Below are 26,040 nucleotides of genomic sequence, written 5' to 3'. Positions count from 1 at the left end.
CTGCCACCGCGTCTCTTTTTTCCTCAGCGTTTAATAGCGTAGCGCATGCTGACATTAGCCTCTCCGAGGGTCTAGACACTGAGCAACTTACATCCTCGTTTCTTTCCACCTGCACTGGCATTTTGGACAATGTTGCGCCTTTAAAAGCCATGCGTCCCAAACCCAAGTCTGAGCCTTGGCTAAATGACACCACCCGCGCTGTCAGGAGAGAGTGTAGGAGGGCTGAGTGCAGGTGGAGAAAAGACAGGCTCCATGTGTCACATGACATTCTTAATGAGTGTTGGAAAAAATATCAGAGGAAAAATCAAGGCATTTCTCTGATATTATTTCAAAAAATATGGATAAACCACGCGTTCTTTTTAAGACCATTGAGCAGCTGGTAAATCCCCCCCAACCCACTTGTCTGGAAGCTTCTCTTGATGTCTGTGAGAAATTTCTCAGCTTTTTTTATAGACAAGGTCAATATGATCAGAGCACAAATTCCCCCCCCTGCTTTTGACCCCTCCATGGCTGTCACCTGCACAACTACACTTAATCATTTCCAGCCTGTATCTTTCTCTAAACTTAGTGAAGTTGTCTCGCAACTCAAAACATCATCCTGCCCTACAGACGCTATCCCCACACACCTCTTTAAGGAGGTCTGGGAGACCATTGGGCCTAGAGTCCATGCTATCATAAATAGCAGCCTTGTCTCAGGTATTGTACCAGCATACTTTAAAACAGCAGTGGTGACACCCCTGATAAAGAAACCTAGTCTGGATACCTCTATTTTATCTAACTACAGACCCATCTCAAAGCTTCCGTTCATTTCTAAGATCCTTGAGAAAACGGTGCTGTCTCAACTCCAGTCTTTTTTGCAGCTTAATAGCATTTTTTATGTTTTTCAATCTGGGTTCAAAGCGTTTCACAGCACAGAGTCAGCGTTGTTGAAGGTTTTCAATGACATCCTTATTGACCACCGACTCTGGGGACTCTGTGATCCTACTACTCCTAGATCTAAGCTCTGCTTTCGACACTCTCGATCACAATACTCTCATATCTCGTTTGGAGCTTTGTGTTGGTGTCAGAGATACCGCTTTAGCCTGGTTCTCTTCCTATTTATCGGAGAGATGCTTCTCTGTTAAATTTGGCGACTTCGTATCGTCCTCCACCCCCCTGTCCTCTGGAGTCCCCCAGGGCTCGATCCTTGGGCCTATTCTACTTCCTATTGGCCTTATCTTTAAGAAACATGGCATTTCGTATCACCTTTATGCGGATGATTTGCAAATATACATGCCCCTTAAAAAGGACAATAACGGCCCCTGAAACCTCTGCTTGACTGTTTAAGTGACATCAAGGCATGGATATTTTAATTTAATTTTTTTTTTTTTCTAAGTGTCAACGAAAGTAAAACGGAGGTTATAGTGTTTGGACCTAACGGTCCTGGTATCGTTCCCACTGACCTAGGTTCCCTGCAGCCATATGTGAAACCTGTGGTCTCAAACCTTGGCGTCAAACTAGACAATGCCCTTAAACTTGACAAACAGGTCAATGCGGTAGTTAGCTCTAGTTTCTATCATCTGAGGCTGCTGGCCAAAATCAAGTCGGTGCTATCTTTTAGTGATTTTGAGCGGGTTATACATGCCTTCATATCTACGCGGTTGGACTACTGTAATGCCTTGTACGCTGGTTTAAACCAAGCCTCCTTTGCTCGACTCCAGCTAGTCCAAAACTCAGCCGCTCGTCTACTCACAGGTACTCGCAGACGTGAGCATATCACACCTGTCTTGGCCTCCCTTCATTGGCTCCCTGTCCGCTTCAGAGTGGATTTTAAAATTATTTTATTTGTCTTTAAATCTATAAATGGTCTGGCTCCTCTTTATTTGTCTGACCTTATTGAGGTTTATACTCCTTCTAGATCACTGCGGTCTGAGGGCCAGCTAAACCTCAGGGTCACAAAGAAGACCCGCTTAAAGTCCAGAGGCGACCGAGCCTTTTCTGTTGTAGCCCCTAAACTATGGAACGCACTCCCCTCCCACGTCAAATTGGCCCCCTCCATCGAGACCTTTAAATCCCGCCTAAAGACCCACCTCTTTACCTTGGCTTTTTAACCCCGCTTGAGTTCCTTTGGTCCTTGTATATGTTTTGTCTCACTGTGATGCTGTTGTCTTTTCTGTTGTTTTCTGTAATGTCTCAGTTGTTGTCACTGTTTGTACTTTGTTTTCTCGCTGTTGTTTTTCTGTGTGGTAGCTTTAGTGCACTTGTTTTTATTTTATTTTTTCTCCTGTACAGCACTTTGTAAACTCTGAGTTTTAAAACGTGCTATATAAATAAAGTGGATTGGATTGGATTGGATAGGCCCAGTACTCTGGCGCGATATGAGCTTGTAGATCTGCTATTTGTCAATAGCTAAAGCATAACATGATGCCGACACCAAAATGGGTGCCCGGTCAGAATGGGTTAAGTACCAGATCTTATTCCCTAACTTGAGTAAACTAAAGACCTGGAGGCGTGATCAATGGTTTTTAGATACTCAGAATAGCCAAATGGCATTGATCACGCCTCCAGGTCTTTAGTTTACTCAAGTTAGGGAATAAGACCTGGTACTTAAGACACGCAAAATACAGCCCCTTATGTCTATGAGGCTTATGAGGCTTCAGATCTCACATTGTCATGTTTACTCATTACCACAGCTGACACAAGTTCCTATCATGTTGTCAGTCACCCTGCCCTCTCTCTCTCTGTCTCTCCTCCAGGCATTTTGACCTTTAACATTTTGGGCATTCCGTTGGTGGGAGCAGACGTTTGTGGCTTCAGTGAGGAGCCACAGGAGGAGTTGTGTGTCCGTTGGACACAGCTGGGAGCGTTCTACCCCTTCACACGCAACCACAATACATTGGATGTGAAGGTAGGATATCGTGCCAACATACATACAGTATGTGAAACACAGAAGAATAATACCAACCCATGTATGTCTGGAGGGAGGGAGAGCGCTCCCTCCAGGGAAGACACTGAACTACATTAGACTTAACCTGTTATTTGTTTGTCTGTTTTAGCCCCAAGACCCAACAGTCTTCAGCCCACTGGCTCGGACTGCCATGAAAGAGGCATTGCTGTTGCGCTATTCTCTCTACCCTGTGCTTTACACTCTCTTCCATCATGCACACGTACTTGGACATACTGTCGCACGACCTCTGATGTTTGAGTGAGTAACACACCAGTACGCTCACCAACAGTCTGGTTTTTGTACATCTTTTCCTACTTTATTGCATCTTGTGTAATATTTAGGTTCCCCAAGGATATAAGAACATATGGGATTGACCGGCAGTTCCTCTGGGGTAAGAGTTTACTGGTGACACCAGTTTTGGATCCTGGTGTGGACTACGTCACTGGCTACTTCCCTGAGGGACTGTGGTATGACTACTTCACGGTAAGATGTGCATGCATCTCACATAGATTTACTTACCATGTTTCATCTCCATCATTTTACCTTAAATGCACCGAATCTCTGTACGTGTGTATATACTGTATGCATGTCTGTAATCCACTTAACTCGCGAACCGTTCGCCCCACCGACTTCAGCGTGCAAAAAAACAAAGCAGGTGCTCAGTTCAAGCTCTGTTCTTCTGTCCAGGGTGACTCTGTACGAAGTAAAGGAGAAGAGCTGAGGCTCCAGGCGCCTCTGGATAAGATCAACTTGCATTTGCGGGAGGGCACTGTCATACCTACCCAGGTAAATATTATTTTATAATAAAAAAACAGACCACGTCAATAGTTTATTTCAGTTCTACAAGTGTGTGTGTGTGTGTGTGTGTGTGTGTGTGTGTGTGTGTGTGTGTGTGTGTGTGTGTGTGTGTGTGTGTGTGTGTGTGTGTGTGTGTGTGTGTGTGTGTGTGTGTGTGTGTGTGCGTGCGTAGAGGCCCAACATTACGCTGTGGGTGAGCAGTGGTCAGCCTCTCCATCTGATCTCTGCCCTCTCTGATGATGGCTCAGCCAGTGGAGACATGTTCTGGGATGACGGGGAGAGCCTTGACACCTACGAGACAGAACAGTATGCTTACATAATCTTCAATGTAACACAGGTACAAACCGGTGTTTTGTTTGTCATTTTCAGCTCTTCCAATATTACATGACACTCTTCTCATATCCCACAGGGTTGCCTTCCCAAAGTTATAGCTCTGAGATCCAAATGGCAGTCACAATTCTGTGGATCATTATTTCCGCTCCCATACCCGGTGTGTAATTTGTATCCCATAACCTGGAAGGACAGCTCTGGAATTGCTAGTTAGTTGTCTAACAGCTTGGCAACAATCAATTAAGTAGGATAATTTAAGCTAAATAATAAATATTCTGCTGGTTGTGTTTGTGGGCTATGAGCTGACCACCCAAGGGTTCTCCGATAAAAGAGGTTTTTTGACAACAAATTATAATCCAACAATGTGGTAGTTTATTTTCCCATGAAACCGTGGTTTCTACAAACAAAGCAAATAGGTGGAATGCGTTAGCAACTCAAACATCATAATTATGAACAAACATATCATACAAGCAGTAGAACATAACAATAGACCATATGGAATGACAATATACATACTAGTATAAACAGCACATAGTCAATTCAGATACAAAGAACAAGGGCTTACATTATTCAAGGACGCACGGCTGCATAGAAGTGAGTGGTGTTGTGTGGAGTACTCAGTGAGAGCAGTTTCTGCATGTTGCCTGTGTGAAGGCTGGAGACTGAGGCCTGGGCTACACGTCTCTGGATCTTTTGCAAAACGCACATTTCTTTGTACGTTTAGGCCTTTCAGCCACACACAAACGGCGTTTTCGGCACTCAAACGTAGGTTTTTGGAAACGGAGAGTGGAGATTTCGAAAATATCCGTTTCAGTGGAGCTGTGTAGTCATGCGAAACGGAGCTTTTGAGAAATGATGATGTCACCGCTTATTAGCGCATATCATTTTTACTATAATTAGGTGAGAAATGCAGCTTGTGCCTGCATGGAAACTACACAGATATCTATCCATCATTGTTCATGTTTATATATCACTGTTAACAACTTTAAAACGTATCATATGTTGCAACAACCGCAGCAAGCAAAGGCTCTGCTCTGCTGCATCCAATAATAAATATATCAGCGGCTGAAGCACAAGTTGCACAACCAATTTGTTTTAATTCAAAGTGGTATATATATTCTGTGAAATGTGTATCGTCATTCCGTGTATCTACAAGCTCCAAGTGTTGCGTGACGTCCACAACTCACATGCAGCGCGTTGTGAGGTGCCCCACTCGCCATGAATCCAAGCAGAGGTCCTCACAAGTATAGGTAAAACACTGCCAGTCCAGCGCAATGGCCCGTTGCGCAAAGAAGTTGATATTTTACTTGTGCGATATTCAGATAATCTTCAACCGATTGTTATAATTCGAAGTGGTATATATTCCGTGAAGTTTGTACAACCAATTTTCATTGGGTGTACAAGTCATGTTTTTAATATGCCTTTATCAAATGATATAGAGATAAGCCATGCAGCCCATTGACTGCATGTCACTGTGCCTACATGCTGACAAATGCGCGTGAACTTGTATTAGGCTACATTATAACGTGACATTTATTATACAGCTGGAAAATATAGCCACTCTACTAGCTCACAACTGGTTGTGGACACTTCTATAAGTCTGACTCTGCTATTCATTTCTGTGCCAAGTCGCCAGAGCAATGGTAAAGTGTTTATCATTTTTTAATTATATGGAGAGAAAAGTCGAGAGTCAGGATCTGGAGATTTGCACATAGTGTGACATGCTGTCAGACAATGAAAGAAAATGTGGTAGCCTACTTATTCCTTCATTAAAAAATATGTTTGCACCCCATAAGTGTAAATATAAAATCAAATATAATATAGCCTACAATTGAAACCTGCTACTGCAGAGGACGAGGACGTTTTGCAAAAGATCCATGTACGTATAGCCTGAGTGTGGGGTGAGTTGCTGGTTATATATGGCACACCTAAACTGTGATTGGCTAGTGAGTTGAGTGGTGTGATGGCAAACAGGTGTCTCATTATGGATGCAGCGAATGGGGGATGTCCACCAGAGGCTGCCATTCAGACAGCATGAGATAATTCACAACACTAAATATATGCTATTTCAAGAGAAATTGTGCTCAGCAAAAATGCTATTTGCACAGGGTCACTATTAATATTTATACACTGAGCCGCTTTGGTCAAAAAATGCATACCTAGTTACTTACTTACGTACAATATCTATTATTAGCTAAACGTTGAACAGGAAGGTCATTAGACAGTTTTGCTTATGCTGTTTATCTAGATAAGACAAGCCGAGGCGATACTTTACTGAGCATGTATTGATGTGTGACTAATTCCACATCACGTTGCTTCCTAGAATGTGATGACATCACAGGTGCTTCATAACCACTTGGAGGCCACCTATATCACTGTGGAAACAACCTCCTTCTACGGGGTGAAGGAGGAGCCTACCAGAGTGTTGGTAAACTCCCAGGATGCAGCATTCACTTACAGAGCCAATCAGGTGAGTCTGGGTACAAAGATTTTGTGTTTCACCAAACCAGACCAGAGAAAGACATCAGGTTTAAATTATTTCAGTTTTTTTTCTTTTCTCTTCACTTGCCCTTCCAGCAGGTATTAACGGTAACAGATCTCGGGCTCAACCTTAGCCAGAACTTCACCATCAGCTGGATGTGACCTGTCTGATGGATTCCTGACACTGGATATTGTAGTCACAAGTCACAACCCTAGAGGTTAATCAAAGAAAAAGATATTCAACTGTTTTTTTGTGTGTATTTTTGTTATGGTTATTTTATTATGATATTTTGCTGGCTTAGATCACAAGTAGAATTTGTATTTATTTTTTTGTAAAACATTTAAGTGCAATAAATGAAAGAGATTAATTTATACTTCATAACTTAGGAGGATGCGAGCACTACTCAAATTTCTTCTAGTAATTTCTTACTGGGTGAATAAATGTAATTTTACAGTCGGAGGGATTACCAGCACTAATGGCAATTGTTAGTTGGCAGGGGTATCAAACAAAGCAACATACACGTTTTGGCATAATCTATAGCAGTGGTGTCCAAAGTCCGGCCCCAGGCCAATTGAGGCCCGCCAATCAATGTGCTTAATGTCCTCGAAGTCACGCATCCAAAAAGCTTTAAACTGAGCACATTGGACCTTCCGTTCCAGAGATTATGGCCAAAACATCTTGAAAACGGCCATTAAAATCGCCAATTTTCATTTATTTTTGCAGGGGTGGGGAGGTTACATTTGGTACTGTTAAATAAGGCTGAAAAAAGACTTATTTGTGTTTTGCAATGCATTTCATGTGACTTTAATATGGTCTGAAAGTGCATTATGATAGGTAGGAGATGTAGTTGGCCCTTGGGTGTTTTCTTATTTTCTAATTTGGCCCCATTGGAAAAAAGTTTGGATACCCCTGAATTATACAGTCAATGACTTTCTACTTCTTCACAACTATGAATGTTTAGCAACCATCAAACTGCTTAATGAAATACTGTATTTGTATACTTGAATATTGTTCACAAGCCTGTTTTGCACTAATGGCAGTATTGTGACTGTAGTTGCTGGTGCCTTACAAAGGACCTAAACAATGTTCCATTGTCTCTGGATTAGTTCCATGAGAAACCTTGTAAGCCTGTTGTGAATCCGGTTTATAGAAATACTATACTTGAAAACGGCTTTAGTTGCAACCCGCTTTTAGAACAGCTAAAAGTGCTCTGGAGCTTCTTTTAATGTGAACATGCCTTCTGTGAACCTCAAATGTATAATTCTTGATAAGATTTGGCAAAGTTATCAGTCCAGTAAGTGCAGGGTGGTTTAACCAGAAAAGCTTAATTTGATCAGAATTTATCTTGGTACAAATTGAGAGAATAGGAGTGAAAATAGAATGTAATGGTTCAGTCTGAATTGATTCAGAACATCTTACTGTATGCATGCACTGCAAACTTTACCAAAATGCTTGAATAAAATGGCCTGTCAAAAAAAAGCATGAGTGTGAAGTTGTATGTATGATTGTTTTTATGTATGTGTATAATTGATTTAATATGAACATCTGATATTTCATGTTGCTATATTAATTATAAATGTACATTATTTGTATAGTACTGGGCTACTGCCTGATGTGGAAGGAATTTTGAGAAGCAGCATTACCAGCAATATGGTGACACCAAAACCAACTATAATAACAAATTGGAATGTGAAAGCTACATTTTGGGTGTTTTTTTTTGGCTAATGCAGTTATAGTTTGTTTTCTTGTTGTTATTAAAACATTTATATCATGTTCAATATATTTTCAATTCAATTGTATTTCTTTTTTGTATTTTTAATAAATTGTATTTTCATGGTGAACATGTAGGTCTACTGTGTTTTGAACTGTAGTCGTTTTCTTTCTTTCTCACGTCATCTACAGCACCACTAGGGGTCCCACTTTCTTGATTTCATGTTACATGACGGTTCCCCATTAAACATTATACTATCAATATTGTGTCCCATTAAAAGAAAAGTCAAAAGTGTATCAAGAAAAACAGACGGAAGAGGAAGTTAAATCAAAAGTTAACCAATACAACCAAATAAAATGAGTTGCAAAATCAGTGGCTTGCTGTATTGTATAGAATATATCTTTATTTTTCTTTCTTTCTTTTTTTGCTGATTCTAATTAGTGTGGTTGCCCGAATGGGCAACCAGACTCTAGTAATTAGTGTGGTTGCCCGAATGGGCAACCAGACTCTTGTAACTGTGACACTTTATTATTTCACTGGAGTAGTCTTTATTTTGACGCTTTATACCTCCCACACTGTACGCTGTACGCACTTGAGCCATATGTCAAATTGACCGGAAAAATCGGGAATCGTGTGCTTGTATTTTGTTAAGAGAAATGTTGTATAGTTTAATTGATATGAATTTATTAGTGAATTAAATTTCCCCATTGACATGAATGGGAAAAGGCAAAAATTCACATTCAAGTATTTGTTCCTCGGAGACTGTAATCACTATAGTTACAAAACTTTTAGGGATAATTCCACATTATCCCTAAAATTATTTAACCTTAAAATTGTATCGGTCGGCCTCATGGTGGCGCTATAACAGCCCACTTTACCTTTTGGCTTATAACTCTTGAACCATAGGTCGTAAAATAAAAAATATTTTTTCCCTGGATTCCTTGGGTCATGACGCATCTCCCCATATAGGCCACGCCCATTTCCGCCATGATAGATTTTCCGCCATTTTGAATTTTGTCCAAAACACACTTTTTGCTTTTCCTCCTACAGATTTTGTCCAAATCTCACAGAAATCGGCACACGTGATCTCTGGACCCATCCAATTAAAACTGAACTGCACTTTTGAAAGTGCGTATCGTTCGGCCGTAATCGTCTTCCGAAGTTAGTAGGAGGGGCCTATATCACAAAAAATGCCATAAATCACGAACGGAATGTCCAATCCATCCCACATTTCAATCACATGTCAAAGCAATTCCATTTTCATCCATAGGGGGCGCCGCAAATGCGAGAAATGTAACCGTTTGTCGCAAAAACATGAATTTCGGGGGTTAAATCCCCTCCGAATTACTTACGCATGATCTAAGGCGTGACTTGAAATTGTAATTGGCTGGCAATACTAGTGGGAGGGGCATAGGCCTATGTAAGCCACTGCGGCAACCACACTCTGCAATTTTTTTAAATTTGTGATGCCTTTGACAGATGTTTGTAGAAGTCGTTCAGTTATTGTTACATCATTTTGTAATTAACCTCTTAAGTCCTACATAATATATACACTTAGTCGCACAACAATGTTCAATTGTAAAAATGGCTGATCTACAAACTCACAACACAGCATTGTGAGGCTGTTTTTGAACATTTGTAAAGGATAATTTCACATGTTTCAAGTGATTAAAGGATGGATGGCTTTGCTGGCATTTAATGTGAATCACCACCAGCCCAGGTGAAATGTATGCATAGTTCTTGTGAGGCTGGAATCTATTTTACAGTATGGCTCTAGATGCGGAACATAGAAATGTTATGTCAGATTTTCACATTCAGAACCGTGTTAATCAGACCAGTGTGTGTCCATGTGGAAACCTCGTATGAATCTGATCTCAGGTCAGAATGGGTTAATCAGACCAGTGTGTGTCCATGTGGAAACCTCGTATGAATCTGATCTCAGGTCAGAATGGGTTAAATACTACTGAAGTTTCACTTGTAAGTTTGGGTAAGAAACTGTTTTTTTTTTTGCAGAGACTTTTTGTCTAATCACGTGGTCTGGTTCTTTATTTTCTTTACTTTATACGATAAAGCGTCCAGTACAGGAGTTATGTACAATTTGTCAATTTGCAGGTATTTAGAACAAAATTATAGACTCAAAATCTATACATGCTGCAAGTGCTCCGTCTTCCAATAAATAAGGTTTATCAAGTAGAAATACATGTTTGGTTATGGTGACATACATTTTGTGCGTTGTACATTTACATGACATTGGCAGTTATAAATAAAATTGATATAAATTAACATGTTTTGAGTACTGAGTTATTTCACCGAGCTGGTCAGTTCAGGTGAAGAAGTTTAAATGGTTTAATGTTTGAAATTATGTTAATTAATTTATTATTAGCCAAATTTGTTTGATACATATCAAGTAGTGTCTAATGGGGGTCTAATGGGGGCTCAACAAATGTGGATTTGGGAACAACTGCAGACTGCAGTACAGTATTACGTTATTAACAGATCCCTGATTGATCTAAAACGAATCCACAAATCACCAACAACACAGCAATAAGGCATTAAAACGTTTCCTTTGGAAAGTCAGAAAGTGACGTGCAAAATAAAAAATAAAATCTGCCAATTTATACACACTATGTTACACGTATACCGACGGTAGGATACCGTGTCTTTTAGGGGCGTTTCTGTGGTCAAGATAGGGCTTTTTTTTGGTACTGTAGCCTACCTGTCAGTTCTGCTGCTGGAGTCGGGTCTTCATGTAGGCTATAGCCTATGTGGTCTTCAATGTATAGCCTATGTGGCGTGAACACTAAATCCAGGCTAAAATCGCGAGATAGTCAGCAAGTCATTAATTACAGAAGTATTTCACACACCTTTGATTCGCTGTAGCCTAATAAAGGAACTAAAAGGTGATCATGAAGCAGAGGGAAACACAAAAGTCAGTTGGCAGCGCCACAGCCCAGCGACACCCACGTTGTGGCCAGAAATGTCACTCCGTTTGTAAGCTAAAGGATCCCACATAATGTAGGTTTGTAATAATGTTGTTTTTTGATGAATTGAACAATGTGGACTTTTGATGAATTGAACAATGTGGACCCTCTAAAACAAGTGTAATGCTTAATTGGGTCGTCCACTCACAGTTAACAGTCTTTGTATTGAGTTTGTGCTTGAAATGTACTGTAATTCTACAAACTATTAATAAAATATTTAAATCAATCAATCAAACCAGAGCTAGACTACACCATGATATATTATTAGGAGTACAATAACTTTGCATTGTGAATAAAAAGGTATAGCCACAGTGGGGTTGCAGTGTAATGTAATGCTGAAGGTTTAATCACAGGGCTGTCTGCTTTATGTACTATGATTAAACGTGCATTCTGGTATTGTGAATCAATGATTGAGAAAAACATCAGAGGGGTTTGAACCCGTGAAGTTATATAAAGTTTAATTCAAAGTCGGGTGTCTAAACCGCTAGACCACTGAGGACGCTGCCAGGAAGGGGACTCATGTCTGTATTGACTATTTATAAGCCGTGACGTAACCCGCTTCCGGGTCTTACTCAAGGACTGTCTAAAGAGGACAAGAAGCGAAGACCGTACGGGCGCTCACATGGTGCTCCATGGAAGGAAAGAAACATGCGCAGTTGCAGACCAAGGAAGCTGAACGCGGAAGTGTTGGCTGCATAAAGCCCATTGCGCATGTTTCTTTCCTTCCATGGAGCACCATGTGAGCAACATGGCGGCGCCCTTACGGTCTTCGCTTCCTGTCCTCTTTATACAGTCCTTGGTCTTACTCAAGAAAGCTCCACGTCCTCGCGGGCGTGGCCTCACGTCATACCCGGAAGGAAGTGCCGCCCCCCCTCAAATCAAGAAAGCTCCACGTCCTCGCGGGCGTGGCCTCACGTCATACCCGGAAGGAAGTGCCGCCCCCCCTCAAATCAAGAAAGCTCCACGTCCTCGCGGGCGTGGCCTCACGTCATACCCGGAAGGAAGTGCCGCCCCCCCTCAAATACGGAAGAGACGCGTGGAGGGGGTTTTGCTCAGTGTTGTTTTGCCACGTCACCATGTCGGTCGTCGTCGTGTCCGCAGCAAGCAGGTACGTTCAATGTTATTTAATACTTAACGTTGTTGTTGTTCAAACATCTGTGATCACTTTATGTTAACTTGTTGTGATGTTTATATATTATGTTCGTGCCACTCTGTAAAACCGTGTTCCAGTAGCCCAATGGTTACTCTCGGCGCCTAGTAGACAACAGGGCCCGGGTTCGAGTCCCCATCGAGGACTGAGAGTTAGCTTCATTCTTACCAAACTAGCACAATTGTTTTAGCTTTTCTCGTCGAGGTCCATTATTCATTCAGTATTTGAGCTCAGATACGGAATGAATAAAGGACCTCGACTTGATGCAAACAAACAGTGTTGTGTTTGTTAAGAAGAAAATAAACTCGGTCATCGACTGGGAAGTGAACCCGGGCCCGGATGTTCACATACCATCGGCTTAACCATTCGGCTACTGGATCATGGTTTTATAAAGTAGTAGTAGTAACATATATGAACACAACACAGTAGGAACAAAGCATTCTGGGATGCACGCTAGTTCGTTAGCTAGCTAGCGTGCTGCCGTCGTGAACGTGCACAATGATAGTCAACGGACCAGCGCGTTCATGTGTTTGGGGCCAGGCTGCAATACCTTCATTCGGCCACTATGTCCATTTCGCCTCAGGGTTTCCTCTGGGTGCCTTCTCTATTCATAATATACTCTATGCTCACAATGGTGGTCCGTGGCTGAATAAATAATCGACTAGAGGTGAACAGAGTAGTGTTTAGATGGTTCTGTTATGACTGCATGCTGTAGTGTTTAGATGGTTCTGTTATGACTGAATGTTGTAGTATTTAGATGGTTCTGTTATGACTTCCCCTCTGCATGTTGTAGTGTTTAGATGGTTCTGTTATGACTTCTCCTCTGCATGCTGTAGTGTTTAGATGGTTCTGTTATGACTGCATGTCGTAGTATTACTATTTAGATGGTTCTGTTATGACTTCCCCTCTGCATGTTGTAGTATTTAGATGGTTCTGTTATGACTTCTCCTCTGCATGCTGTAGTATTTAGATGGTTCTGTTATGACTTCTCCTCTGCATGCTGTAGTATTTAGATGGTTCTGTTATGACTGCATGCTGTAGTGTTTAGATGGTTCTGTTATGACTGAATGTTGTAGTATTTAGATGGTTCTGTTATGACTTCCCCTCTGCATGTTGTAGTGTTTAGATGGTTCTGTTATGACTTCTCCTCTGCATGCTGTAGTGTTTAGATGGTTCTGTTATGACTGCATGTCGTAGTATTTAGATGGTTCTGTTATGACTTCCCCTCTGCATGTTGTAGTGTTTAGATGGTTCTGTTATGACTTCTCCTCTGCATGCTGTAGTATTTAGATGGTTCTGTTATGACTTCTCCTCTGCATGCTGTAGTATTTAGATGGTTCTGTTATGACTTCCCCTCTGCATGCTGTAGTGTTTAGATGGTTCTGTTATGACTTCTCCTCTGCATGCTGTAGTATTTAGATGGTTCTGTTATGACTTCTCTGCATGTTGTAGTATTTAGATGGTTCTGTTATGACTTCTCCTCTGCATGCTGTAGTGTTTAGATGGTTCTGTTATGACTTCTCCTCTGCATGCTGTAGTGTTTAGATGGTTCTGCTATGACTTCTCCTCTGCATGTTGTAGTGTTTAGATGGTTCTGTTATGACTTCTCCTCTGCATGCTGTAGTGTTTAGATGGTTCTGTTATGACTTCTCCTCTGCATGCTGTAGTGTTTAGATGGTTCTGTTATGACTTCTCCTCTGCATGTTGTAGTGTTTAGATGGTTCTGTTATGACTTCTCCTCTGCATGTTGTAGTGTTTAGATGGTTCTGTTATGACTTCTCCTCTGCATGCTGTAGTGTTTAGATGGTTCTGTTATGACTTCTCCTCTGCATGTTGTAGTGTTTAGAATGGGGGTGGGCAACTTTGACGATAGAGACTATATTTCCACAGTCCACTATATTTCCACTCTCACTCCAGAGGGCCACGTTGCATATTACTGTTGTAGCAAAAATAGCTGATGTACAAGCTCAAAACGCGTCGCAGTGCAACGCGTTTGGGGCTTATTGATCAGCTATTTTTTCCCCAAGACGGTGGATTGTGGCCCATGCCTTCCTGCTGTTATTTGTCATGTTGGTGTTCTCTATATCTTTTCGTCCTGGGCATGACGTTAAACTGTTCCGTTCGAGAGGACCGGCGACCCTCGAATGTAAACAGCCACGAAAGGAAACTATGTGTGTGTGAGGTGTTCTCTATCATTTCATTCCAGTACTACTACTTTGGGTAGTGGCTGGACGTTTGTGTAGATATTGAAAAGGAGGGGGCGAGCAGGCTACCTTGTGGTAGGCCGTTCTTTTGGGCTTTCCATTTACTCCTCTGGTCATTTAACTGGACATAGAAGCGCCTGTTGTTGAGGAGGCTTTTCCTGACCATTGTGCGGTGTTGGACAGTGTCGTAGGCAGCAGAGAGATCTCTGAATGCTGCTCCAGTTATTTGTTTTCCCTCAAACCCATCCTCAATGTGTTGGTTGAGGTTGAGCTCTGTCCAGCACAGGAGCGGCCAGGACGGAAACCACCTTGGTCTTTAGTCAGCTTGGTGTCTATGAGTGGCAAGAGGCGTTGGAGTAGCAGCCTCTCTTCTAGGTGATGCAGAGGAGGGAAATGGGTCGGTAGCTCTTTGTGGATAATGGGTCTTTGCCAGGTTTAAGGATTGCAACCACTTTGGCCTTTTCCCAGACAGAAGGGATGGTTTTCTGTGCTATGCATGTGTTCAGCATCCCCACAAGCCAGGTCTTTGCGTTGGGTCCCAGGTGCTGTAACATTTCTGCCAGTAGGTCATCAATCCCTGCTGCTTTTCCGGGTTTCAACTTTCCCATTGCAGTTTCAAGTTCTTCTAGGTCGAAGGGTTTGGTTTGAGGGCTGGCTGATTGTGCTTGGTCTGATACCACTGCGCAATGGTATTCTCCTGTGGGTCGGTGGCGGTCTTGGTCACAACTGGTGGCCAACAGTTGTAACCAACACCGCCACCGACTCACATAGAATACCATCGCACAGTGGTATCAGACCAACCACAATCAGCCAGCCCTCAAACCAAACCCTTCGACTTAGAAGAACGTGAAACTGCAATGGGAAAGTTGAAACCCGGAAAAGCAGCAGGGATTGATGGCATACTGGCAGAAATGATACAGCACCTGGGACCTAACGCAAGGACCTGGCTTGTGGGGATGCTGAACACATGCATAGCACAGAAAACCATCCCTTCTGTTTGGAAAAAGGCCGAAGTGGTTGCAATCCCTAAACCTGGCAAAGACCCATTATCCCCGAAGAGCTACCGACCCATTTCCCTCCTGCATCACCTACAAGCTCTATGAGAGGCACTAACATTTCTGAACAGACTATATTTACATCAATATGTCTGGGTCCCCACCTACTCACTCAGGGTTGACGTGTCACACCTGCAGTGATGGGAGGGGTACCAAAATGTGGTGTTTTGATTGGTTGATGGGGGCACTCCCTTAGTATAAAAGTGTATGTTTTGTGTACACATGACCTGATGAAGATCAAATAGATCGAAACGTTGTCAGTATTTCAATACAGAACGTTTTTTTTATACCTGTGAAGTGCGGGCTCCATCCAATACCTACACCAGTTGTGATGCAACAGAGTTTGCTGTGACCGTTGTGAATTATGGGTGGTGTGGTTTTTGCCAAGACGGTGGATTGTGGCTCATGCCTTCCTGCTGTTATTTGTCATGTTGGTGTTCTCTATATCTTTTCGTCCTGGGCATGACGTTAAACTGTTCCGTTCGAGAGTACCAGCGACCCTCGAATGTAAACGGCCACGAAAGGAAATTATGTGTGTGTGAGGTGTTCTCTATGGGTTGGGTTTCAGGTGGTTGTATTGTAGTAGCTTGACATTTCTTGGAGGGCACTTTCAAGGACAGACTCAATCTTCTGGAAGTCTGCTTGTTGGGTCGTAATGCAGAGGTTGTCGGCGTAGATGAAATGCTGGCATTAGGCATTGGGTAGTGGCTGGTCGTTTGTGTAGATATTGAAAAGGAGGGGGGCGAGCACACTACCTTGTGGGAGGCCGTTCTTTTGGGCTTTCCATTTACTCCTCTGGTCATTTAACTGGACATAGAAGCGCCTGTTGTTGAGGAGGCTTTTCCTGACCATTGTGTGGTGTTGGACAGTGTCGTAGGCAGCAGAGAGATCTCTGAATGCTGCTCCAGTTATTTGTTTCCCCTCAAACCCATCCTCAATGTGTTGGGTGAGGTTGAGCTCTGTCCAGCACAGGAGCGGCTGGGACGGAAACCAGCTTGGTCTTTAGTCAGCTTGGTATCTATGAGTGGCAACGAGGCGTTGGAGTAGCAGCTTCTCATATAGCCTTGTAGGTGATGCAGAGGGAAATGGGTCGGTAGCTCTTTGTGGATAATGGGTCTTTGCCAGGTTTAAGGATTGCAACCACTTTGGCCTTTTCCCAGACAGAAGGGATGGTTTTCTGTGCTATGCATGTGTTCAGCATCCCCACAAGCCAGGTCTTTGTGTTGGGTCCCAGGTGCTGTAACATTTCTGCCAGTAGGTCATCAATCTCTGCTGCTTTTCCGGGTTTCAACTTTCCCATTGCAGTTTCAAGTTCTTCTAGGTCGAAGGGTTTGGTTTGAGGGCTGGCTGATTGTGCTTGGTCTGATACCACTGCGCAATGGTATTCTCCTGTGGGTCGGTGGCGGTCTTGGTCACAACTGGTGGCCAACAGTTGTAACCAACACCGCCACCGACTCACATAGAATACCATCGCACAGTGGTATCAGACCAACCACAATCAGCCAGCCCTCAAACCAAACCCTTCGACTTAGAAGAACGTGAAACTGCAATGGGAAAGTTGAAACCCGGAAAAGCAGCAGGGATTGATGGCATACTGGCAGAAATGATACAGCACCTGGGACCTAACGCAAGGACCTGGCTTGTGGGGATGCTGAACACATGCATAGCACAGAAAACCATCCCTTCTGTTTGGAAAAAGGCCGAAGTGGTTGCAATCCCTAAACCTGGCAAAGACCCATTATCCCCGAAGAGCTACCGACCCATTTCCCTCCTGCATCACCTACAAGCTCTATGAGAGGCACTAACATTTCTGAACAGACTATATTTACATCAATATGTCTGGGTCCCCACCTACTCACTCAGGGTTGACGTGTCACACCTGCAGTGATGGGAGGGGTACCAAAATGTGGTGTTTTGATTGGTTGATGGGGGCACTCTCTTAGTATAAAAGTGTATGTTTTGTGTACACATGACCTGATGAAGATCAAATAGATCGAAACGTTGTCAGTATTTCAATACAGAACGTTTTTTTTATACCTGTGAAGTGCGGGCTCCATCCAATACCTACACCAGTTGTGATGCAACAGAGTTTGCTGTGACCGTTGTGAATTATGGGTGGTGTGGTTTTTGCCAAGACGGTGGATTGTGGCTCATGCCTTCCTGCTGTTATTTGTCATGTTGGTGTTCTCTATATCTTTTCGTCCTGGGCATGACGTTAAACTGTTCCGTTCGAGAGTACCAGCGACCCTCGAATGTAAACGGCCACGAAAGGAAATTATGTGTGTGTGAGGTGTTCTCTATGGGTTGGGTTTCAGGTGGTTGTATTGTAGTAGCTTGACATTTCTTGGAGGGCACTTTCAAGGACAGACTCAATCTTCTGGAAGTCTGCTTGTTGGGTCGTAATGCAGAGGTTGTCGGCGTAGATGAAATGCTGGCATTAGGCATTGGGTAGTGGCTGGTCGTTTGTGTAGATATTGAAAAGGAGGGGGGCGAGCACACTACCTTGTGGGAGGCCGTTCTTTTGGGCTTTCCATTTACTCCTCTGGTCATTTAACTGGACATAGAAGCGCCTGTTGTTGAGGAGGCTTTTCCTGACCATTGTGCGGTGTTGGACAGTGTCGTAGGCAGCAGAGAGATCTCTGAATGCTGCTCCAGTTATTTGTTTCCCCTCAAACCCATCCTCAATGTGTTGGGTGAGGTTGAGCTCTGTCCAGCACAGGAGCGGCTGGGACGGAAACCAGCTTGGTCTTTAGTCAGCTTGGTATCTATGAGTGGCAACGAGGCGTTGGAGTAGCAGCTTCTCATATAGCCTTGTAGGTGATGCAGAGGGAAATGGGTCGGTAGCTCTTTGTGGATAATGGGTCTTTGCCAGGTTTAAGGATTGCAACCACTTTGGCCTTTTCCCAGACAGAAGGGATGGTTTTCTGTGCTATGCATGTGTTCAGCATCCCCACAAGCCAGGTCTTTGCGTTGGGTCCCAGGTGCTGTAACATTTCTGCCAGTAGGTCATCAATCCCTGCTGCTTTTCCGGGTTTCAACTTTCCCATTGCAGTTTCAAGTTCTTCTAGGTCGAAGGGTTTGGTTTGAGGGCTGGCTGATTGTGCTTGGTCTGATACCACTGCGCAATGGTATTCTCCTGTGGGTCGGTGGCGGTCTTGGTCACAACTGGTGGCCAACAGTTGTAACCAACACCGCCACCGACTCACATAGAATACCATCGCACAGTGGTATCAGACCAACCACAATCAGCCAGCCCTCAAACCAAACCCTTCGACTTAGAAGAACGTGAAACTGCAATGGGAAAGTTGAAACCCGGAAAAGCAGCAGGGATTGATGGCATACTGGCAGAAATGATACAGCACCTGGGACCTAACGCAAGGACCTGGCTTGTGGGGATGCTGAACACATGCATAGCACAGAAAACCATCCCTTCTGTTTGGAAAAAGGCCGAAGTGGTTGCAATCCCTAAACCTGGCAAAGACCCATTATCCCCGAAGAGCTACCGACCCATTTCCCTCCTGCATCACCTACAAGCTCTATGAGAGGCACTAACATTTCTGAACAGACTATATTTACATCAATATGTCTGGGTCCCCACCTACTCACTCAGGGTTGACGTGTCACACCTGCAGTGATGGGAGGGGTACCAAAATGTGGTGTTTTGATTGGTTGATGGGGGCACTCCCTTAGTATAAAAGTGTATGTTTTGTGTACACATGACCTGATGAAGATCAAATAGATCGAAACGTTGTCAGTATTTCAATACAGAACGTTTTTTTTATACCTGTGAAGTGCGGGCTCCATCCAATACCTACACCAGTTGTGATGCAACAGAGTTTGCTGTGACCGTTGTGAATTATGGGTGGTGTGGTTTTTGCCAAGACGGTGGATTGTGGCTCATGCCTTCCTGCTGTTATTTGTCATGTTGGTGTTCTCTATATCTTTTCGTCCTGGGCATGACGTTAAACTGTTCCGTTCGAGAGTACCAGCGACCCTCGAATGTAAACGGCCACGAAAGGAAATTATGTGTGTGTGAGGTGTTCTCTATGGGTTGGGTTTCAGGTGGTTGTATTGTAGTAGCTTGACATTTCTTGGAGGGCACTTTCAAGGACAGACTCAATCTTCTGGAAGTCTGCTTGTTGGGTCGTAATGCAGAGGTTGTCGGCGTAGATGAAATGCTGGCATTAGGCATTGGGTAGTGGCTGGTCGTTTGTGTAGATATTGAAAAGGAGGGGGGCGAGCACACTACCTTGTGGGAGGCCGTTCTTTTGGGCTTTCCATTTACTCCTCTGGTCATTTAACTGGACATAGAAGCGCCTGTTGTTGAGGAGGCTTTTCCTGACCATTGTGTGGTGTTGGACAGTGTCGTAGGCAGCAGAGAGATCTCTGAATGCTGCTCCAGTTATTTGTTTCCCCTCAAACCCATCCTCAATGTGTTGGGTGAGGTTGAGCTCTGTCCAGCACAGGAGCGGCTGGGACGGAAACCAGCTTGGTCTTTAGTCAGCTTGGTATCTATGAGTGGCAACGAGGCGTTGGAGTAGCAGCTTCTCATATAGCCTTGTAGGTGATGCAGAGGGAAATGGGTCGGTAGCTCTTTGTGGATAATGGGTCTTTGCCAGGTTTAAGGATTGCAACCACTTTGGCCTTTTCCCAGACAGAAGGGATGGTTTTCTGTGCTATGCATGTGTTCAGCATCCCCACAAGCCAGGTCTTTGTGTTGGGTCCCAGGTGCTGTAACATTTCTGCCAGTAGGTCATCAATCTCTGCTGCTTTTCCGGGTTTCAACTTTCCCATTGCAGTTTCAAGTTCTTCTAGGTCGAAGGGTTTGGTTTGAGGGCTGGCTGATTGTGCTTGGTCTGATACCACTGCGCAATGGTATTCTCCTGTGGGTCGGTGGCGGTCTTGGTCACAACTGGTGGCCAACAGTTGTAACCAACACCGCCACCGACTCACATAGAATACCATCGCACAGTGGTATCAGACCAACCACAATCAGCCAGCCCTCAAACCAAACCCTTCGACTTAGAAGAACGTGAAACTGCAATGGGAAAGTTGAAACCCGGAAAAGCAGCAGGGATTGATGGCATACTGGCAGAAATGATACAGCACCTGGGACCTAACGCAAGGACCTGGCTTGTGGGGATGCTGAACACATGCATAGCACAGAAAACCATCCCTTCTGTTTGGAAAAAGGCCGAAGTGGTTGCAATCCCTAAACCTGGCAAAGACCCATTATCCCCGAAGAGCTACCGACCCATTTCCCTCCTGCATCACCTACAAGCTCTATGAGAGGCACTAACATTTCTGAACAGACTATATTTACATCAATATGTCTGGGTCCCCACCTACTCACTCAGGGTTGACGTGTCACACCTGCAGTGATGGGAGGGGTACCAAAATGTGGTGTTTTGATTGGTTGATGGGGGCACTCTCTTAGTATAAAAGTGTATGTTTTGTGTACACATGACCTGATGAAGATCAAATAGATCGAAACGTTGTCAGTATTTCAATACAGAACGTTTTTTTTATACCTGTGAAGTGCGGGCTCCATCCAATACCTACACCAGTTGTGATGCAACAGAGTTTGCTGTGACCGTTGTGAATTATGGGTGGTGTGGTTTTTGCCAAGACGGTGGATTGTGGCTCATGCCTTCCTGCTGTTATTTGTCATGTTGGTGTTCTCTATATCTTTTCGTCCTGGGCATGACGTTAAACTGTTCCGTTCGAGAGTACCAGCGACCCTCGAATGTAAACGGCCACGAAAGGAAATTATGTGTGTGTGAGGTGTTCTCTATGGGTTGGGTTTCAGGTGGTTGTATTGTAGTAGCTTGACATTTCTTGGAGGGCACTTTCAAGGACAGACTCAATCTTCTGGAAGTCTGCTTGTTGGGTCGTAATGCAGAGGTTGTCGGCGTAGATGAAATGCTGGCATTAGGCATTGGGTAGTGGCTGGTCGTTTGTGTAGATATTGAAAAGGAGGGGGGCGAGCACACTACCTTGTGGGAGGCCGTTCTTTTGGGCTTTCCATTTACTCCTCTGGTCATTTAACTGGACATAGAAGCGCCTGTTGTTGAGGAGGCTTTTCCTGACCATTGTGCGGTGTTGGACAGTGTCGTAGGCAGCAGAGAGATCTCTGAATGCTGCTCCAGTTATTTGTTTCCCCTCAAACCCATCCTCAATGAGTTGGGTGAGGTTGAGCTCTGTCCAGCACAGGAGCGGCTGGGACGGAAACCAGCTTGGTCTTTAGTCAGCTTGGTATCTATGAGTGGCAACGAGGCGTTGGAGTAGCAGCTTCTCATATAGCCTTGTAGGTGATGCAGAGGGAAATGGGTCGGTAGCTCTTTGTGGATAATGGGTCTTTGCCAGGTTTAAGGATTGCAACCACTTTGGCCTTTTCCCAGACAGAAGGGATGGTTTTCTGTGCTATGCATGTGTTCAGCATCCCCACAAGCCAGGTCTTTGTGTTGGGTCCCAGGTGCTGTAACATTTCTGCCAGTAGGTCATCAATCTCTGCTGCTTTTCCGGGTTTCAACTTTCCCATTGCAGTTTCAAGTTCTTCTAGGTCGAAGGGTTTGGTTTGAGGGCTGGCTGATTGTGCTTGGTCTGATACCACTGTGCAATGGTATTCTCCTGTGGGTCGGTGGCGGTCTTGGTCACAACTGGTGGCCAACAGTTGTAACCAACACCGCCACCGACTCACATAGAATACCATCGCACAGTGGTATCAGACCAACCACAATCAGCCAGCCCTCAAACCAAACCCTTCGACTTAGAAGAACGTGAAACTGCAATGGGAAAGTTGAAACCCGGAAAAGCAGCAGGGATTGATGGCATACTGGCAGAAATGATACAGCACCTGGGACCTAACGCAAGGACCTGGCTTGTGGGGATGCTGAACACATGCATAGCACAGAAAACCATCCCTTCTGTTTGGAAAAAGGCCGAAGTGGTTGCAATCCCTAAACCTGGCAAAGACCCATTATCCCCGAAGAGCTACCGACCCATTTCCCTCCTGCATCACCTACAAGCTCTATGAGAGGCACTAACATTTCTGAACAGACTATATTTACATCAATATGTCTGGGTCCCCACCTACTCACTCAGGGTTGACGTGTCACACCTGCAGTGATGGGAGGGGCACCAAAATGTGGTGTTTTGATTGGTTGATGGGGGCACTCCCTTAGTATAAAAGTGTATGTTTTGTGTACACATGACCTGATGAAGATCAAATAGATCGAAACGTTGTCAGTATTTCAATACAGAACGTTTTTTTTATACCTGTGAAGTGCGGGCTCCATCCAATACCTACACCAGTTGTGATGCAACAGAGTTTGCTGTGACCGTTGTGAATTATGGGTGGTGTGGTTTTTGCCAAGACGGTGGATTGGGGCTCATGCCTTCCTGCTGTTATTTGTCATGTTGGTGTTCTCTATATCTTTTCGTCCTGGGCATGACGTTAAACTGTTCCGTTCGAGAGTACCAGCGACCCTCGAATGTAAACAGCCACGAAAGGAAATTATGTGTGTGTGAGGTGTTCTCTATGGGTTGGGTTTCAGGTGGTTGTATTGTAGTAGCTTGACATTTCTTGGAGGGCACTTTCAAGGACAGACTCAATCTTCTGGAAGTCTGCTTGTTGGGTCGTAATGCAGAGGTTGTCGGCGTAGATGAAATGCTGGCATTAGGCATTGGGTAGTGGCTGGTCGTTTGTGTAGATATTGAAAAGGAGGGGGGCGAGCACGCTACCTTGTGGGAGGCCGTTCTTTTGGGCTTTCCATTTACTCCTCTGGTCATTTAACTGGACATAGAAGCGCCTGTTGTTGAGGAGGCTTTTCCTGACCATTGTGCGGTGTTGGACAGTGTCGTAGGCAGCAGAGAGATCTCTGAATGCTGCTCCAGTTATTTGTTTCCCCTCAAACCCATCCTCAATGTGTTGGGTGAGGTTGAGCTCTGTCCAGCACAGGAGCGGCTGGGACGGAAACCAGCTTGGTCTTTAGTCAGCTTGGTATCTATGAGTGGCAACGAGGCGTTGGAGTAGCATCTTCTCATATAGCCTTGTAGGTGATGCAGAGGGAAATGGGTCGGTAGCTCTTTGTGGATAATGGGTCTTTGCCAGGTTTAAGGATTGCAACCACTTTGGCCTTTTCCCAGACAGAAGGGATGGTTTTCTGTGCTATGCATGTGTTCAGCATCCCCACAAGCCAGGTCTTTGTGTTGGGTCCCAGGTGCTGTAACATTTCTGCCAGTAGGTCATCAATCTCTGCTGCTTTTCCGGGTTTCAACTTTCCCATTGCAGTTTCAAGTTCTTCTAGGTCGAAGGGTTTGGTTTGAGGGCTGGCTGATTGTGCTTGGTCTGATACCACTGTGCAATGGTATTCTCCTGTGGGTCGGTGGCGGTCTTGGTCACAACTGGTGGCCAACAGTTGTAACCAACACCGCCACCGACTCACATAGAATACCATCGCACAGTGGTATCAGACCAACCACAATCAGCCAGCCCTCAAACCAAACCCTTCGACTTAGAAGAACGTGAAACTGCAATGGGAAAGTTGAAACCCGGAAAAGCAGCAGGGATTGATGGCATACTGGCAGAAATGATACAGCACCTGGGACCTAACGCAAGGACCTGGCTTGTGGGGATGCTGAACACATGCATAGCACAGAAAACCATCCCTTCTGTTTGGAAAAAGGCCGAAGTGGTTGCAATCCCTAAACCTGGCAAAGACCCATTATCCCCGAAGAGCTACCGACCCATTTCCCTCCTGCATCACCTACAAGCTCTATGAGAGGCACTAACATTTCTGAACAGACTATATTTACATCAATATGTCTGGGTCCCCACCTACTCACTCAGGGTTGACGTGTCACACCTGCAGTGATGGGAGGGGCACCAAAATGTGGTGTTTTGATTGGTTGATGGGGGCACTCCCTTAGTATAAAAGTGTATGTTTTGTGTACACATGACCTGATGAAGATCAAATAGATCGAAACGTTGTCAGTATTTCAATACAGAACGTTTTTTTTATACCTGTGAAGTGCGGGCTCCATCCAATACCTACACCAGTTGTGATGCAACAGAGTTTGCTGTGACCGTTGTGAATTATGGGTGGTGTGGTTTTTGCCAAGACGGTGGATTGGGGCTCATGCCTTCCTGCTGTTATTTGTCATGTTGGTGTTCTCTATATCTTTTCGTCCTGGGCATGACGTTAAACTGTTCCGTTCGAGAGTACCAGCGACCCTCGAATGTAAACAGCCACGAAAGGAAATTATGTGTGTGTGAGGTGTTCTCTATGGGTTGGGTTTCAGGTGGTTGTATTGTAGTAGCTTGACATTTCTTGGAGGGCACTTTCAAGGACAGACTCAATCTTCTGGAAGTCTGCTTGTTGGGTCGTAATGCAGAGGTTGTCGGCGTAGATGAAATGCTGGCATTAGGCATTGGGTAGTGGCTGGTCGTTTGTGTAGATATTGAAAAGGAGGGGGGCGAGCACGCTACCTTGTGGGAGGCCGTTCTTTTGGGCTTTCCATTTACTCCTCTGGTCATTTAACTGGACATAGAAGCGCCTGTTGTTGAGGAGGCTTTTCCTGACCATTGTGCGGTGTTGGACAGTGTCGTAGGCAGCAGAGAGATCTCTGAATGCTGCTCCAGTTATTTGTTTCCCCTCAAACCCATCCTCAATGTGTTGGGTGAGGTTGAGCTCTGTCCAGCACAGGAGCGGCTGGGACGGAAACCAGCTTGGTCTTTAGTCAGCTTGGTATCTATGAGTGGCAACGAGGCGTTGTAGTAGCAGCTTCTCATATAGCCTTGTAGGTGATGCAGAGGGAAATGGGTCGGTAGCTCTTTGTGGATAATGGGTCTTTGCCAGGTTTAAGGATTGCAACCACTTTGGCCTTTTCCCAGACAGAAGGGATGGTTTTCTGTGCTATGCATGTGTTCAGCATCCCCACAAGCCAGGTCTTTGTGTTGGGTCCCAGGTGCTGTAACATTTCTGCCAGTAGGTCATCAATCTCTGCTGCTTTTCCGGGTTTCAACTTTCCCATTGCAGTTTCAAGTTCTTCTAGGTCGAAGGGTTTGGTTTGAGGGCTGGCTGATTGTGCTTGGTCTGATACCACTGTGCAATGGTATTCTCCTGTGGGTCGGTGGCGGTCTTGGTCACAACTGGTGGCCAACAGTTGTAACCAACACCGCCACCGACTCACATAGAATACCATCGCACAGTGGTATCAGACCAACCACAATCAGCCAGCCCTCAAACCAAACCCTTCGACTTAGAAGAACGTGAAACTGCAATGGGAAAGTTGAAACCCGGAAAAGCAGCAGGGATTGATGGCATACTGGCAGAAATGATACAGCACCTGGGACCTAACGCAAGGACCTGGCTTGTGGGGATTCTGAACACATGCATAGC

The 26,040-nt window shown here is 44.5% G+C and overlaps 1 protein-coding gene across 3 annotated transcripts in view; it reads left to right on the top strand.

Annotated features, from left to right (window-relative positions):
* The window catches only part of gaa2 (alpha glucosidase 2), a 411,077-nt gene that overhangs the window by 12,054 nt on the left and 372,983 nt on the right, over nt 1-26,040 (top strand). Inside the window, exons 15-21 of one of the 3 annotated variants that reach the window (XR_014569286.1) lie at nt 2,736-2,887; nt 3,036-3,184; nt 3,268-3,409; nt 3,614-3,712; nt 3,897-4,061; nt 6,378-6,524; nt 6,632-6,844. Coding sequence is in view for 2 of the 3 variants with exons in the window: in XM_083765736.1 (XP_083621862.1) it covers nt 2,736-2,887; nt 3,036-3,184; nt 3,268-3,409; nt 3,614-3,712; nt 3,897-4,061; nt 6,378-6,524; nt 6,632-6,697 (920 nt within the window). In the remaining variant the exon portion in view is untranslated. Of the gene's footprint in view, nt 1-2,735; nt 2,888-3,035; nt 3,185-3,267; nt 3,410-3,613; nt 3,713-3,896; nt 4,062-6,377; nt 6,525-6,631; nt 8,378-26,040 lie in introns of those variants that run through there. The other 2 variants (XM_083765736.1, XM_083765737.1) reach the window with 2 other exon arrangements.

The sequence above is a fragment of the Protomyctophum parallelum genome (genome assembly GCF_964188405.1).
Source record: "Protomyctophum parallelum genome assembly, chromosome: 5".
Classification (NCBI taxonomy): domain Eukaryota; kingdom Metazoa; phylum Chordata; class Actinopteri; order Myctophiformes; family Myctophidae; genus Protomyctophum; species Protomyctophum parallelum.
Note: the sequence above shows the minus strand (reverse complement) of the source record. Positions and strands in the feature narration are given on the sequence as shown.